Genomic DNA, 14,995 nt, shown 5'->3' on the forward strand with positions numbered 1-14,995 from the left:
CCGTATCTACGGGAACAGCTAACACCAGGGCTTGCGCGTTATGAACTGACAGCACCAGGGCTGCGGCCCTGCCCTCCCGTTGGGTCAGCACGAGGCATGTGCTCCGCCCCGGCCTGGCAGGGGGGTACTGGCCGCACCCCGCACCCAAGCCCCCTCCCGTGACTGGCAGGGCTTTGGGCGCTACTGCGCCCCGCGGGCCTGGCCGACGGCCGCGGCCTGGAGGCGTCGGCTGCGGCTGGAGGGCGAGCCTGCTCGGCCCGCGGCCTCGGGGTGTAAGAACGTTTCGCATCCGGTGTCCCGGGACCCGGGAGCAACGGCAACAAGCCCACGCGGCGCGGAAGCGGACGGAGGACCCTGGGCTCCGCAGGGGCCGCCTTCTCCGGAGACCCAGCCGTGGCTGCCTCCCTGAGCACCGTGCAACCGAGGTCCCGCGGCCCCGTCGGGCGGAGAAGAAACCTGGAGGCCCGAAGTGCGGGTTTGCAGGTCCTGGTTTGAGAACCCAGTCGGAGCGCTTCTCGGTGAGCCGCAGCTGTCGCGGCCAATAGCTGGCACGCCGCCTTCCCCCGTGTCCGTGGGCAGGCTGTTGCTCCGCCCCCCAGCCCCTGCGCTCCCGCCTGGCCCACCGCGCTTCCCCAGTCCGCTGTGCCTCCTGAGCCAAGGGCACTGCTATTGACCCCCCACCGTCGCTCTCAATCCTCTCCGGGGAACCCTACCGCCCCCGCCCCACACCCCCACCTCGACTTGTGGCCTGTCCTCAGAGTGCCTTGGAAGGCCGAGTGTTTGTGGAGGCTGGCCTGATGAGCACTGTCCAGGAACACGGTGACCCGTGCGGAAAATGTCGTTTTAAGTAGCTTAAAAGTATTTTTCATCCCCTGGGCTGGTGTCCTGATGTTAGTCAGTGGGAAGCGAATGCGAGGACTCATGACTAGCACATCACCCAGCCTCGTTTTCTTAGTTCGGTGCTTCCCCATCCCAGCAGGTGTTCGTTTTGTGTTTCTCAGCCCCAGGTGATTCTGAGGCAAACCGCAGACATGGCTGGGAAACGGTGAGCTGCGGTTGTCCGAACTCACTGCATAACCTGCTCTGCGCGAACTGCGATTCCCTCTGATTCTATGATTTCATGTTGCGCTTTGAGTTTCGGTGGACACTGGGTGATGGTCCGCCCCTTTCACTGTTCGTCTTTTCAGAGAACGCAGGCTGGTATTGGAACTATCCTAAGCATCTTAGGGGAGATTTGTATACACAGGTCTTCTGAAAGCTAGCCAGAGAGGATCCTCTCCACTGCAGCCTTGTTCAGAGCCGAGGGAGCATGAGCCACCTGCAGAACTTACTGCTCGATTCCCTCCTGGGCACGAAGCACGTGGACAGCGCAGCCCTCATCAAGCTCCAGGAGCGGAGCCTGTCTGTAGCATCACCAGGGTTCAGTGTAAGAAAGACAAGTCTGGGCATAGAGTTTTAAATAAAAAAAAAGAGAGAGAGTCTGGGCAGAAGCGTTTCAAACAGACTTTTCTGGAAAGAGCCATAGTAAACATTTTAGGTTTCGACGCCGTGTGGTTCGTGTCACGACGACACCACCACTCTGCAGTTGTCATGGAAAGTGGCCACAGACAATACAGTGAAAGGCTGGGTGTGACTATCTTCCCATGAAACTTGATTTATGAATACTGAAACTTTAATTTCATGTAATTTTTACCCATCACAAAATTATTCTTTTGATGTTCCCCCCCACTACTTAAAAATGTAAAAAACCATTCTTAGGTGCAGGCATTCAGCAGCAGGCAGTGGGCCACACGTGGCCAGCCTGCCGCGGTTTGCTGACTCTCGGTCTGTTGAGCCTCTGCAGGTTATGCCCAGTGACGTCCGAACACTTGTGAATGGGTTCGCCAAGAACCCTTTGCAAGCCAGAAGAGAAGGACTGTATTTCAAGGAAAAGGACTACAAATGCGTCCGGGCAGACGATTATTCTCTTTATGCTAAGAATGTGAGTACTGAAGATTTGAAAACAGCTGGGGAAAACCTTCGGAATTTGACTCCAATTTTCTGCATTTTTTCTGATCTTATCTATAGCGCAGACTAAGCCCGTTATTGCAACGGCAGTGTTTGAGACTGCGGTCTGGTGCCAGGAGAGCATATGCAAAAGAAAGTTCTAACAGAGAGTCTGGTTTTGAGAAATATTTGTTCCAGAATCAATCAACTAAACCTTGTTTGAACAGACTCCTTCCACTACAGTCTATCCTTTGTAATCCACATCCTCCTTAAAAAGAAAAAAAAAGTGCTATCACCCTGTGCTTAAAACCTCTCTGGACTTTCTGTTGTTGCCTATCAGGAATTAAGGAGATGAAGTCTCATTGACTGAAAGCCCTTTATTATGGATTAGGCACACTTCATCATGTTATAAACTAAGTAGCCTCATTTTACAGGTGAGGGCACTGAGGCTAAGCAAGGTTAGATAACTCTTCCACAGTCATGCAGCAGAAAATGGAGGCGCTGGGATTCAAGCCCAGAGCTCTCCAGTTCCGCCATGTGTATATGCCCTCTCTCATCGGGATAGGGGTATATTAAATCAACTGGAGAACTGTTTCAAAATACCCATGCTGTTACTACGACACCTAAAACTTTTAGAGTAAGGCAACTAAATCAGTGAAACAGCGTCCAAAAAGAAATACAGGAGTATATGGAAGTCAGGCAACTGTTAAAAATACAGCCGAAGCATAACTGCTCGTCCTGTGATCAGATCCAAGAGAAGGCATTTGATTTTCTTTTTACCCAGGAAAACACTGGTGTGATTGTTGTGAAGACCCATCTGTATCTTCTGGTGGCAACTTACACAGAGGGCATGTACCCTAGTGTCTGTGTGGAGGCCACAGAGAAGCTGGGTAAGTTTGTCTCCGGGTGCCCCTCTTCGTTCCCTACAGTAGCTGAGTTTTCCGACTGCAAGTGATGGAGACCACATCAGCTAGGATACAGGAAGCAGGAGCTGATGGGAAGGGTACTGAGGATTCTTTTAGAACCACTGGGAGGATGGAGTCCAGCTGGGCCACAGGGAAACTGATTCCAGGGACTGGAACACTGCTAGAACTTTTCTCTGGTCTCCCTTTCTAAGAGGGTCGGGTTGGTTCTGTGAGCTGCCATCTTTCCTGACCGCTATCATGGCCAAGCCTCACATTTCTATCTCTTAATTTCTTTTAAAACCCTGAGTTGACCTGTCTTGGATCATGTGGTTTACCCTTATGTCACTCAGCTGGGTAGAGGAGGAGGAGGGAGGCAGCAGGTTAAAAAAACAAGAGATGTAGTTGCTGGGGGCCACCCAGTATAAAGAGACTCTCTACAGAAAAAGACATTTTTGTGAGCCAGGCAGCCAGCTTGTTGGTGTCTGTTCCAGTCTCCTTCCATGGCTATACATGTTTGAATAAAGATCTAACATAGAACTGGGGAATTATATTTACGTGAGTTGAGCTTAATAAATGATATAAATTGTGTTTGTGTTTAAGTTTTTAATCTACCATAAATTGAAATTTCTAAAACTTTTTTGGAGTAACTTGAACAATCTTTTGAAATAGTTCTTTCCTTACTTCTCCTAGTAAGGAAAGCAGCAATTCCTTCATTCTTTCAACAAATAGTGGTGATATACAATGTGCACTGCACTATCCTAAGAAACTAGGAAACCATTGTGTATTCTTTGCCTTCCATACCTCTATACGTGCTGTCCTATCTTCCTGAAATGTCTTCCTTTTCCGGTCCTGCCCCTTCACGTCCAGTTGGCATATTCCCAAAAACTGAAGACCCAAGTGAGATCTTAGACACCCCTCCACTGTGCTACGTATTTTCTGTGTACCTTTATTATTGCTGCCCTTATAGTTCTTTGTTTACCTAAACGGTGAGCCCCTGAAGGTGAGAATTGCATTGTAATTATTCTCCTTTCCCCAGCACCTAAGTTAGTGTCAAATGTTGAGGAGGCAATTAATACACATTTGATGAACAAATAAATGAATGACCCCTGCCTAACAGGATCAAGGAAGGCTCCAGAGAGCTGAATCTTAAAGATTAATTGATAAATTAGGTACCATCACAGAAACTATATATTCTTTTTTTAACTTCTCACATTTTTAATACTTCCCTTGTCCTATTGTGTATGCACATTGCAAAAAAAATGGTGCTCCAAAATCATCCCAAATAATATATGTGATATACCTCTGAGGCTTCAGAAGGAAGAGTTCTAAGATGGGCAGTAATGATGTATCACTACAATATATATCACTGAAGTGAGCATGCTTCAAGGACATTACATGAATACTACCGGAAGAATCAAAATATAATAGTCTGATCCAATTAAAACATTAACCTCAATTCTAAAAAAGGTATATTTTGCAGGATGATTTCTTTTTTAAAAATTTTTATTAGAAATTATACATTCTTGCTTAGAGCCACATAAGACTCCAAAGCATGTGTATGAGACGAGGACACCTGACATCATGCCACTAAGACCCACTGCTCTGGGGAGGGACGGGCTCTCTTGAAAGAGGTCGGATGCGCCTGAGGGGTGGGATGAAGCTCATACCCACTCCGGGGCCAGATACATACTAAGTACTTCTATTTTCTTCACATGTTTTTTTAAATTATATTTTTCTCTATCAAAAATTGTACATTATGATTAGAGAAAATCAGTGAAGCAAAGCATTATGACTATATAAGATTTTTATTATGAAAGATTCTAGGAACATAACTGATATTTTTCTATTTCTATTTCCCTCTAGACAAGGAGCTCCTTGAGGGCAGGGACTGGGCCCTAACTCTCAGTCATCCTTGTATCTTCAGTACCCAGCACGGCGCCTAGAACCTGCTCGTCACTCACCAGTGTTTACAATAAACAAATGAGTGAATCGTATTGCAGTGACAATTTGCTGCTCGTGAATAATAACCATGTTCTGTTTCTTTCAGGAGAATATCTAAGAAAAAAGGGAAATTAAGTCATCAGAAGACTGTGAAGGACAGCTTTTATTGTTTCAGAAGATAACTACAAATTCTAAAAAAAAAACTAATGCCTTCTTCTGTCGTTGAAAAAGACCAGGCAGAATATACTGAAAAGGAAGAATGAGTTAATAGAGCAACTTTTTAATTTAAAAAGATCTTTTTTGACTGGAATTATTGGGCCAACTTGTGTTTTTTTTAAGTGTTAGTCATTGGCATGAGTGTGAGAACACTGATAGTTTCACAGGGCATATCTGTTGGGAGCAATTATACCATTGTCTCTACTTTCATAGAGATTTTTACACTTATTTATTTTTAATTGTGGCAAAAGACATATAATATAAAATTTACCATCTTAACCACTTTAAGGATCCAGTTCACTGGCATTAAGTACATTCACATTGTGCAAACATCACCAGCCATTCATCTCCAGAACTCCTTTTGTCTTGCAACACTGAAACTCTGTACCCATCAAATGCTGACTCCCCATTCCCCTCTCCCTCCAGCCCCTGCCACTGTCTGCTTCTATGGACTTGACTGCTCTAGGTACCTCATACGAATGGAACCATACAATATTTTTCTTTTTGTCATAGGAAAGGTCATATGGCCTTTTTTCCTTCCTTCCTTTCTTTCTTTCTTTCTTTCCTTCTTTCTTCCTTCCTTCCTTCCTTCCTTCCTTCCTTTCTTTCTTTCTTTCTTTCTTTCTTTCTTTCTTTCTTTCTTTCTTTCTTTCTTTCTTTCTTTCTTTCTTTCTTTCTTTCTTTCTTTCTTTCTTTCTCTCTTTCTTTTTTTTTCTTCTTGGAACTGCCACACTGTTTTCCACAGCAGCTGCACCATTTTACATTCCCACCAGCAGTGCAGAGAGATTCCAGTTTCTCCGCTAATGGGTTAACTCTTGCTAACACTTCTTATTTTCTAGTTTTTGATAAGTTTTATCTAATGGGTTTGATGAAATGGATCTCATTGTGTTTTTGATTTGCATTTCTGTAACGATTAGTAATGTTGAGCATCTTTTCATGTGCTCCTTGGCCATTTGAGTATCCTCTGCAGAGAAATGTCTATTCGAGTCCTGTGTGTACTTTTACATGTTGGAGTGTTTGGTTTTTTGTTGTTGCTATGTAGAAGTTCTTTATATATTCTGGATATTGACCCCTTATTAGATATATCATTTGCAAATATTATCTCCCATTCTATAGGTTGCCTTTTTACTGTTTAGACAGTGTCCTTTAATGTGCAAAGTTTTAATTTTGATATAGTACAATTTACCTATTTTGTCTTTTGTTGCCTGTGCTTTTGGTGTCCTATCCAAGAAGTAATTGCCAAATTTAATGTTATGAAGCTTTTCCTGTTTTATTCTAAGATTTTTATAATTTTAGTTCTTATATTTTGGTCTTTGGTCCATTTTGAGTTCATTTTTTGTACATTGTGTAAAGTAAGGTTTCACCTTCATTCTTTTCCACTTCAAAGCTTTACAAAAAGATTCCTTAAAGTTATTAAAAATTGCTCTCTCTATTCATACCGCCCAACCTCCCACACCTGATCATTTTATCCCATTACCTAGTACAATGTTTATCACACAGTAGGCACTCAATCATCTGTGAATGAATATTTAAAGTAAGGGAGAAAGGAAGAAGGGAGGAAGGAAGAGGAAGGAACAGACTGGAAATGGTGCAAGTGTTCTAGCCCATGCCAGCTGTCTAGCTCCCTGAGCAGGTCTGGCCTGAGAACAGCCCCTTACCCAGGCAGTGCCCAGACCTGTATCGGCCCAACGCCATTCTCAGCAGCCTGAACACCACAGAGCCTCCTCAGATTTGAGAATCATTCTTGGGACTCTAAACTAAGTCATTCTTGGGTCACCATAAAAAGGCTGCACGGAACAGGGCCTGTGTTTCCGTCCCCCGGGGCCTACACAAAGGAGAGGGGTGGGATTAGAGCAGGCTGGATTGCTTGGAGGAGAGGGATGGGTGGAGGAAGGAGAGAGAAAGGGAATGAGGGATTTGGGGAAAGAGAAACAAGGAAGGGGATATTTTGGGGGTGAATTAGGTGAACATAATGTGGGGGGATTTCTCACCACATCCTATTCACAGATTCTAGAGAACTTCTAGGAAAAGATGCCGTGAATTGCTTTAGCTATGTTAAAAGATAACTAATTACAGTCATTTGTGGGAATTGCTGCTTAGCGTTTCTCGCTAATCACTGTTCAGTCTGCAAGTATTAGCCATATCGTCAATATCTGTCAGAGCATCTTTTGTTGTAAATTTTATTTAATTGCAACACCTGCTCCTGATGATTCCCTCTATCCTCACCCAGCCAAGCTGCTTCCTCTACACTAAAAACAACCCAGAAGGAATGCTTTCTAAGAATATAGGGGGCAGGGCGGAGTAAATGCCTATAAATATGCCACATAATTACTTTTTATTTAGGGTGAAGTTTGGTAGCAGAGGGTCACTCAAGCATGAAAAAAATTTCTTTGCAGCCTCCAACACCCTTTTCTCATCCTCACCAGCACACACACCACTCTTTCAACATGGGAGCCATGACAGTTTCAGGAACTGTGGCTTCCACTCTGCAAACCTTTGCATTCTTGTTCTTTGCGGATGAACGAAGTTGTTTTTCCCATTTTACAAAATAGGATACAAAGGCCTTACAGCCTATTAGTAATGGTGCCCAGGAAATCTGTGTCATATCAAGCAATGTGGGGTTTGAATTTCAACAAAAGAGGGTCAGGTTAAATCCAAAGAAAAACATTTTGACTTTTAGCCTAGAAACGTGTGTCATTCCCTGCATTAGATGTAGTTTTGCAAAGTAACTTTCCAGAATACGTCTTGTGGGTGTGTGTACCTGTGTGATCCTTCGGGCAGTCTGGAGAGAAGCAAGTCAACAAGACCCCAGCTTTCAACCCCAATGCCTGCCACCACCATCTCTGCATGCAGGTGATCTCCTGGGACACCTGACCAGGGCTTCTCTGCCAAGGTCGGAATGCAGACAGGGAATTGCATGCACAGAGGAGGAAAACAGATTGGAATCGCTTAGTTCCTATATAAACTCATCAACTTCTATCCAGTCAAAACTTGCATTGACACTGGGCAATCGACCTCTCCAGGACTGTCATTTAAATAAAGACCCTGCAGAACGCAAAAAGCATGTCAAGTCCTCCACCATGGCATGCTGCGGGAAAATGTAGGCTTTGGAGTCAGAGTAGAAGCAAGCTATGCTGTTTTAAAATATTACTTAACTTCTGTTAAAAACAAAAAACAAAAAACAAAAAACAAGGCCCTGTCTGGCATAGCTCAGTGGATTGAGCGAGGGCTGTGAACCGAAGTGTCGCAGGTTCGATTCCCAGTCAGGGCACATGCCTGGGTTGCAGGCCATGGCCCCCAGCAACTGCACATTGATGTTTCTCTCTCTCTCTCTCTCTCTCTCTCTCTCTCTCTACCTCCCTCTCTTCCCTCTCTAAAAATAAAGAAATAAAATCTTAATAAAAAACCAAGACTGGAATCAGGAACCAGAAAATAAAATATAGGAAAAAGATTTTTAAAAATCAAACATTTTCTCCTTAAAATTACTACTTCCATGTAAAATTGTAAGTTGGCCCTTTGCATCCTGCCCCCCAATAACTGGATTATTGGGTAAGAACAAAATGATGAAAATTTAGAAGCCATCTAGAGCCATTTGCTTCTGATATGTGAACCCCCCTCTGTGCCCCAACATCTTGTCATCCTATTTCTGTCGCAAAACTTTTAGTGACAGCAAACCCATTGCCTGTCGGGGCAACCCATCTGTCTCCGAGGTGTGCTGATTGAGGGGCTGAACACTCTGCCACTATGTCACCCTGTCGCCCTGACGTTGTCTTTTGGAGACACACGAGTCCAGTCTCTTCTGTGTACAAGCTTTTCCTCACCACTACGAAACCTCAGTCATGTACCTTTTAATACTGGCCTTACGTTCCCAAATTTCTGACCGCTCCTGAGTCATGGTGTCTTCAGGCTCCCTCGCCATCCCTGTTGGCCTAGTCCCAATTTGCAAATGCTCCTCTACAGTGGGGTGTTGGCAACCGAACCCACACCACACCCTGAGGTTTGACTAGGTCTAGCAGGTATCTGTCATATTTTTGACTACCTGGCTTTTGAATATTTCCTATTGGGAGCCTGGTTGCCCCTAAGGAAGAAGTTGGAACTTGCTTTCCAATCCTCCCTGACAGCTAAGTTTTGAGCATGTGATCCAGACCCTTCTTATTACATACAACCACAGGGGACTGTGACTTGGAAGATATGGACATGAAGAAGAACTGTACTGAAGCCATTTTGGTAAGGGAGGACACAGTGGCCCCCAGCATGTCACCGACAGGGTGGGTGAGGTTCTTTGGATAGAGGCCTAAGCCCAGAAATTGAGGGATAAGCTACTGTGCTAGGCAGAATGGCGGCCTTCCAAAGATGTCCTCATGGCTAAGTCTTCAGAAACTGAACAGGTACATGTGACCTCACAGGGAGGATGAGTTCGAGCTTAGGATCTTGAGGGGGGGGACGATCTGGATTACCTGGGTGGGCTTGATGTAATCCGTTGAGTCCTTGTCAGAGGGAAGCCGGAGGGTCAGTCAGAGAAAGCGATGTGATGGTGGAACATGGGGGTGAAAAGGAGATATGAAAAAAGCAGAAGTCAGAGAGAGAGAGAGAGAGAGAAAGAGAGAGAGAGAGAGAGAGAGAGAGATCAGAAGATGTCACTCTGCTGACTTTCAAGCTAGAGAAAGGGACCACAAGCTGGGGAATGCAGGTGGCCCATAGAAGGTGGAAAAGGCAAAGAAAACAACTACCCCTGGAGTTTCTAGAAAGGAACACAGTCCTGCTGAAACCTTGACTTTATAGCCCAGTGAGACCCATTTTGGACTTCTGACTTTCAGAACTATGCGCGAATAAATTTGTGTTGCCTCAGACGACTAAGTCTGTGGTACTTTGTTATAACAGCAATAGAAAACTAATACCACCTAATACAACTAATACTGCATAATACAACTAATAACACTCACCACAAGGTACGCCAGTGACGGCAGTAGCCAGGCTCCACTGGAGCAGTTTCACGAGATGCAGGTGCTTCCCTGAGCAGCGCAGCCTCATTCAGAAGTTTAGAGACAAGGTGAAACTCAGACCAGGGGATCTTTTTAAGAACAAAAATCCTCCAAAACGTCATGACCTTGGTTGCATCTAAAAGTAAAGACTTTGCTGTTTTAGATTATAAACTGGTCTGGATGAAAACCAGCTGATGTGTGGACAATCGAATGGGTTCAATAGGCTTTTCAACCCTTGTAATTATCTCTCTGCTAAAGTAAATGTTAGCCTAACCATTGACATTTGATAAGTCACCCTGTGCTACCCAAGAGAGATAAACTTGAGTCATTTTTTGAGAAGTTAATACACATTTCTTATCATAGGACATTATTTTATTATGATGTAGAGAAATACATTCATATACATGTGTACTTCAAATAACTGTATTGAATATGCATGCACATTTTTCTGTTTTCCCGTATGTGCATGTTTTTTTAAAAAACATGTCACTCCTTACAGAACAAATAGTGACTTTTCTTTGCAAGTCTGAAGACCAGGCAGTGGTGTTGGAGAGGCCAGCGTGAGGACCTACTGGTGAAACAAACCAAATTAAAGATAAGTGTTTCTGCAGGGACCGCAGGCCTCTTGGGTTGTGTTTTTGCTGAGACTGATTACATGTTTCCCTACTCCAGCGAAGTGTGTACTACCACTTCTCAGGTTAATGAAAACAATCTTGCTCCAAAGATAAGAAACTTGCCATTTGTCAATAAGAAGACGGCCTGTCAAATTATGCATAAATAAAACTCTAACAAGAGGACTTCTGTCATTAATTTCATCTCTTTGAAAAAGCCCAGAGAAAGAGGTAAGTGACAAGTAGTTCATACACAGAGAGATGGGCGTACTAGGGACTCCTGCCAACTCAACAGGATCTAAAATAGCTCTTTGGCAACTGAGCCAGGAACGGATTCCAGGCCCAGGGGCAACTGTGCACATCAGAGGAATGGGCTCCCTCCCTCCAGCTGGGGCCCCAGCTAATCCTGCGGTCTTCCCAAGCAGCCCGCTCTGCTTTTAGGGCAGCCAACTAATGCTTGACAAAAGCCAGCTGCAGGAGCAGCCCAGCCCAAGCCCAAGCCCCAGCCCAAGCCCCAGCCCAAGCCCATGCCCACACGTTGCTACTGAAAATGTTTTAAAGATCCTATAACACAGTGACTCTCCTTAGCAAGAGAGACTGTCAGTGTCCTCCTCCTTCCTTTCAGGCGAGGCTGTGTCAGCCTCCCTTTGGCTGATATTAATAGGAGTCCCCATCCCAGGCATTATCAGCCTGTGTGAGTTGACTGAGGCTGGTTTATTTCACATGAAGCAAACATTTCTGGAGCACTCGCTATATGCAGGGCCCTGTCCTGTGGCTTGGGGGAAAGTTCAGAGAGGACTAATAATAATCACTAAAAAAAGAATGGCTCAGGGAAAAATAACAAGAATAAGGTCAGCTCCAAGGTATTGCACCCTTACTGTGTGTCAGACCCCACGGTATGCACTTTGCACAATTATTTCATTTGATCCTGAGAACTATCCTGTGAGGTGAATATTTTCATTCCCATTTCACAGATTAAGAAACTAAGGCTCAGAGAAATGAAGAGACTGGGCAAAGCTCAGAGTATGAATGTTGTGAGAGAAACTGATTCAGTGGTGAGTGGGGTGCCCATGAAAGTTGATGAGCAGGGACATGACTTGATCAGAGACCAAGGAGATAGAATAAGTCAAGAGGCAGCTGTAGCAGCCAGGAGACCAGTTAGCGTTTGGTAGAAGGAGTGAAGGCTGACATGCCGATCTGAACAGCATGCGTATGTGCATATGCACCTTAAGACCATGATCATCTATAATGAAAAACTATAAAGAAAAGCCAGGAAATTGCGAATGCAAAAATTTGGGCCAAGAATTACTTCTGGGAAGAGTGGACAGAAAGGGGGAGAGAAAGTAATTAGGGATGAAGTCTCACTAGGCTTACATAGTGTTTATTTTTATTTTATTTTATTTTTCATCTTTATTGAGGTATAATTGACTAATAAAATTGTCACATATTTAAAATATACAATCTGATGGATTGCTATATGTACTCATTGAGAAAAGATCCCCAACATCAAGTTAATTAACACATCCATCACCTCACATATTTTCTTTGTTTTAAATTTTCTTTTTGGCGAGAACACAAGTTCTGTTCTCTTAGCAAATTTTAATTATACAGTGCAATATCCCTTGAATGGCTGCCACCAGGCCTATGTACAAGCTCCTTCCAGAGGGATGTTGGCAACCTGGCTTTGTAGCTGGAGATTTCTAGTTGTTCTTACGTGCACAGTTGCCTCTGAGCCAGAGGGAGAAGGTGGTGGCAGTGCCCACTGGCTCCTCTGAGTTCCATGGAGGATGGTGGCTAGCCCTAGAGGTGTGAAAATTAGAAGTTGGATCCGCAGGTAGCAGGGTGTAATGTGTGCAGTCAATCTGCTTCCAGAGAAAGACTGGGAGGTGGGCGTTTTTACCTGCTCCCTCTGTGCTCAGCCCTAGGCAGATAACCTCAGCGAGTGCTCTCATGCTGGTTAAGAACTGTTTGTTTTCTATAATTCTGTGGGTCTTACAGACATACCCCATTGGCTTTCGGAGATAGGTGATTTGGGGGCCCATTTCTTGGGTGGGAGCCTTAAAAATTGAAGTACTAGAGGTGGGGTCCAAACCCTTTGCTACTCAGAGAAGCTGATTGGATAGTACTGTGCCAAGGTTGGGGTTTATGGAGACAGTGTCTCAGCCTTTCCTACCCATTTCGATGTGGGTATTTTCTCACTTGCCTGATGTGTAGAAGTCATTAAGCTAGTTTCTGGATTTGAACTGCTCAATATGCAGCTGTACCTTTGGTGTATCTGTGGGAGGAGAGAAGTTAAGCAGTCTTCTTTGTTCACCGTCTCGTTCCCTCCCTTTGCCTCATTCAAACAGTGTTTAAATGCCTGGTCTCATGCTGTAGTGTGGGCGCCTGGGCGACACTATGTTCTTTGAAACCCTACGTATCAGACTTGCACAAACTCTTTCAGTTTAAAGTGCTCTTAGTGTCTCAGAATTTGTCGGTGTCCTGAGACAACACCAAACACCTAACTGTTTGGTTTATTAAGTAGCCATAACTTTAGAGCACTAGGCTGTGTGGTGTTCCTCAAAAATTTGAAATATCCTGTGGTACTCCTGTGTTTTCGCTGTGGTCTCCTGATGCTTCACGCACAGGCTGGGAACCATCATACAACATTACATATGTTCATGTGTACGAAATGTTTCATGGCCTCACCTCTACCTAAGCAGCCCCTGCCTGATGGCCCTGGTTTGTGGACTGGTTGTATCACCTCCTCCCGCTGTTCCTTCAGCCTTAGTAGTGCTCATGGGTGAGTACAGATGTGAGTATTTCTACGACCTGTGAACCAATGCCCTGGTTGAATGATCCATAATGGACTTTTATTAATACATTAGAAGAGAATTAAAAAAAACACCTCTTCTTTGATCTACTCATATCTCATACTTATTTCTTTGCCACAAGACAAGTAGGGAATACTAGATAGTTTAAAAATTATCCAATGGAACATAATAAAGGAGAACGCAAGTGTGGACACAAACCTTACTCTATGGGGCAGGGGCAGGGGCAGGGCCTCATGGCCGTGGGTTAATTGCAAGAGCCAGCACAAGAGGCCTTGGCATCTTCGAGATAGAGGCAGTGGGAACACAGAACCAGGGATGAGCATGTGGTCATTTACATGGCTCTCTGACCCCAGAGTAGCTCCTGTCCCATAGGTCTTGGTACCTGAAATTCCCATAATTGTTATTTTTCTCCTTTGAGTTGTTACCCTGCATTGCCAGGAAACTTCTACTGAAATGGAATTTGTAATACAAGAATACAACTTAATTAGATCAGGGTGAACTGGAGAGATTGGAGGAAAGTTTAATGAGTGGAGCCCTAATAAGAAGTTTGGATATGAAGAAATAGGAAGCAGAGGGAAGGCCTTCTTGGGATGAGCCAGGTGGAGGTGGCCGTGTGGACCAATGAACATGAACAGAGGCCCAGGGGAGGCACAGTGAGCACCTGCACCTGGCTGGTGCTTTGGACAATGGGGGGAGAGAAGGTTGAACAGATGGGCTGGAACCTGATGGCCATCAGCCACCATATTGTGGACCTAGACTTCACTCAAACAGTGATGGGAAGGAGTCAGAGATTTCCGAACGGAGACAGAGCCTGTAGAAAGTGGCATGTTAGGAAAAACCAAGCCCTGAGCCTGGTGGCGGCGTGGAGAATCAATCAGAGGCAGGGAGAAACTGGAGACAGAGGACCAATGAGGAGGCTGTTGAAATAATCCAGGCTTGATAAAATGAGGATTTGAACTATACAGGGGTAGGGGAACAAAAAAAGCAAAACAAAACAAAGGACATGAAAGAAATTAAGAAGGATTATTCCATAGAATTAGGCTGATTGGGTAGGAGGGTTTTAGGAGATGGATGAGATTCAAGCAAAGTTGATTTGCTGGAAGTACTTCTGGAATGTCACTTTGTTACTTATGCACAGATATTTATGACTTCTCGTGTCATTACCTAACTCATTTACAACCAGAAAACTCACATCCACTTTATCCATCATGTGAGAGTCAGTCCCTGTGTGTCTTCACAGATAGAGTAGCCTGACTGTTGAAAGAATCTTTATATCGTGATAACGTGTAATTAATTTTTTAAACCAGTGCTTACAGAATGCCCAAACCCCCAAATCCAGACTTGCTCAATAATTACTAGAGAAGCTCAGAACCGGGAGCTAAGCATTAACTCAGTGTTTCTGACTGGAAGACAGATTGCACTGCCCTGCACCAGCCCAGGCCACGTGACAGCTCAAAGCCTCACCCGGAAATCACTCCAGGGCTGTGCTAGCTGTCCTTGCCTGATGGAGGAGGCTCGTGTCTGCCGGAAAAGAAGGCCAT

At 44.6% G+C, this 14,995-nt stretch overlaps 1 protein-coding gene across 1 annotated transcript; it reads left to right on the plus strand.

The window, feature by feature from the left end:
• The first annotated feature begins 1,309 nt into the window (after positions 1–1,309).
• Positions 1,310–4,967, plus strand: PFN4 (profilin family member 4). Its single transcript, XM_045826906.1, has 4 exons — positions 1,310–1,426; positions 1,844–1,981; positions 2,771–2,876; positions 4,939–4,967. Exons 1-4 carry the CDS (start codon positions 1,310–1,312, stop codon positions 4,965–4,967), a joined length of 390 nt encoding a protein of 129 aa, XP_045682862.1.
• Positions 4,968–14,995: the final 10,028 nt, after the last annotated feature.

This window comes from Phyllostomus hastatus, unplaced genomic scaffold (assembly GCF_019186645.2).
Source record: "Phyllostomus hastatus isolate PE091 unplaced genomic scaffold, TTU_PhHast_1.1 phas_scaffold_78, whole genome shotgun sequence".
Taxonomy (NCBI): domain Eukaryota; kingdom Metazoa; phylum Chordata; class Mammalia; order Chiroptera; family Phyllostomidae; genus Phyllostomus; species Phyllostomus hastatus.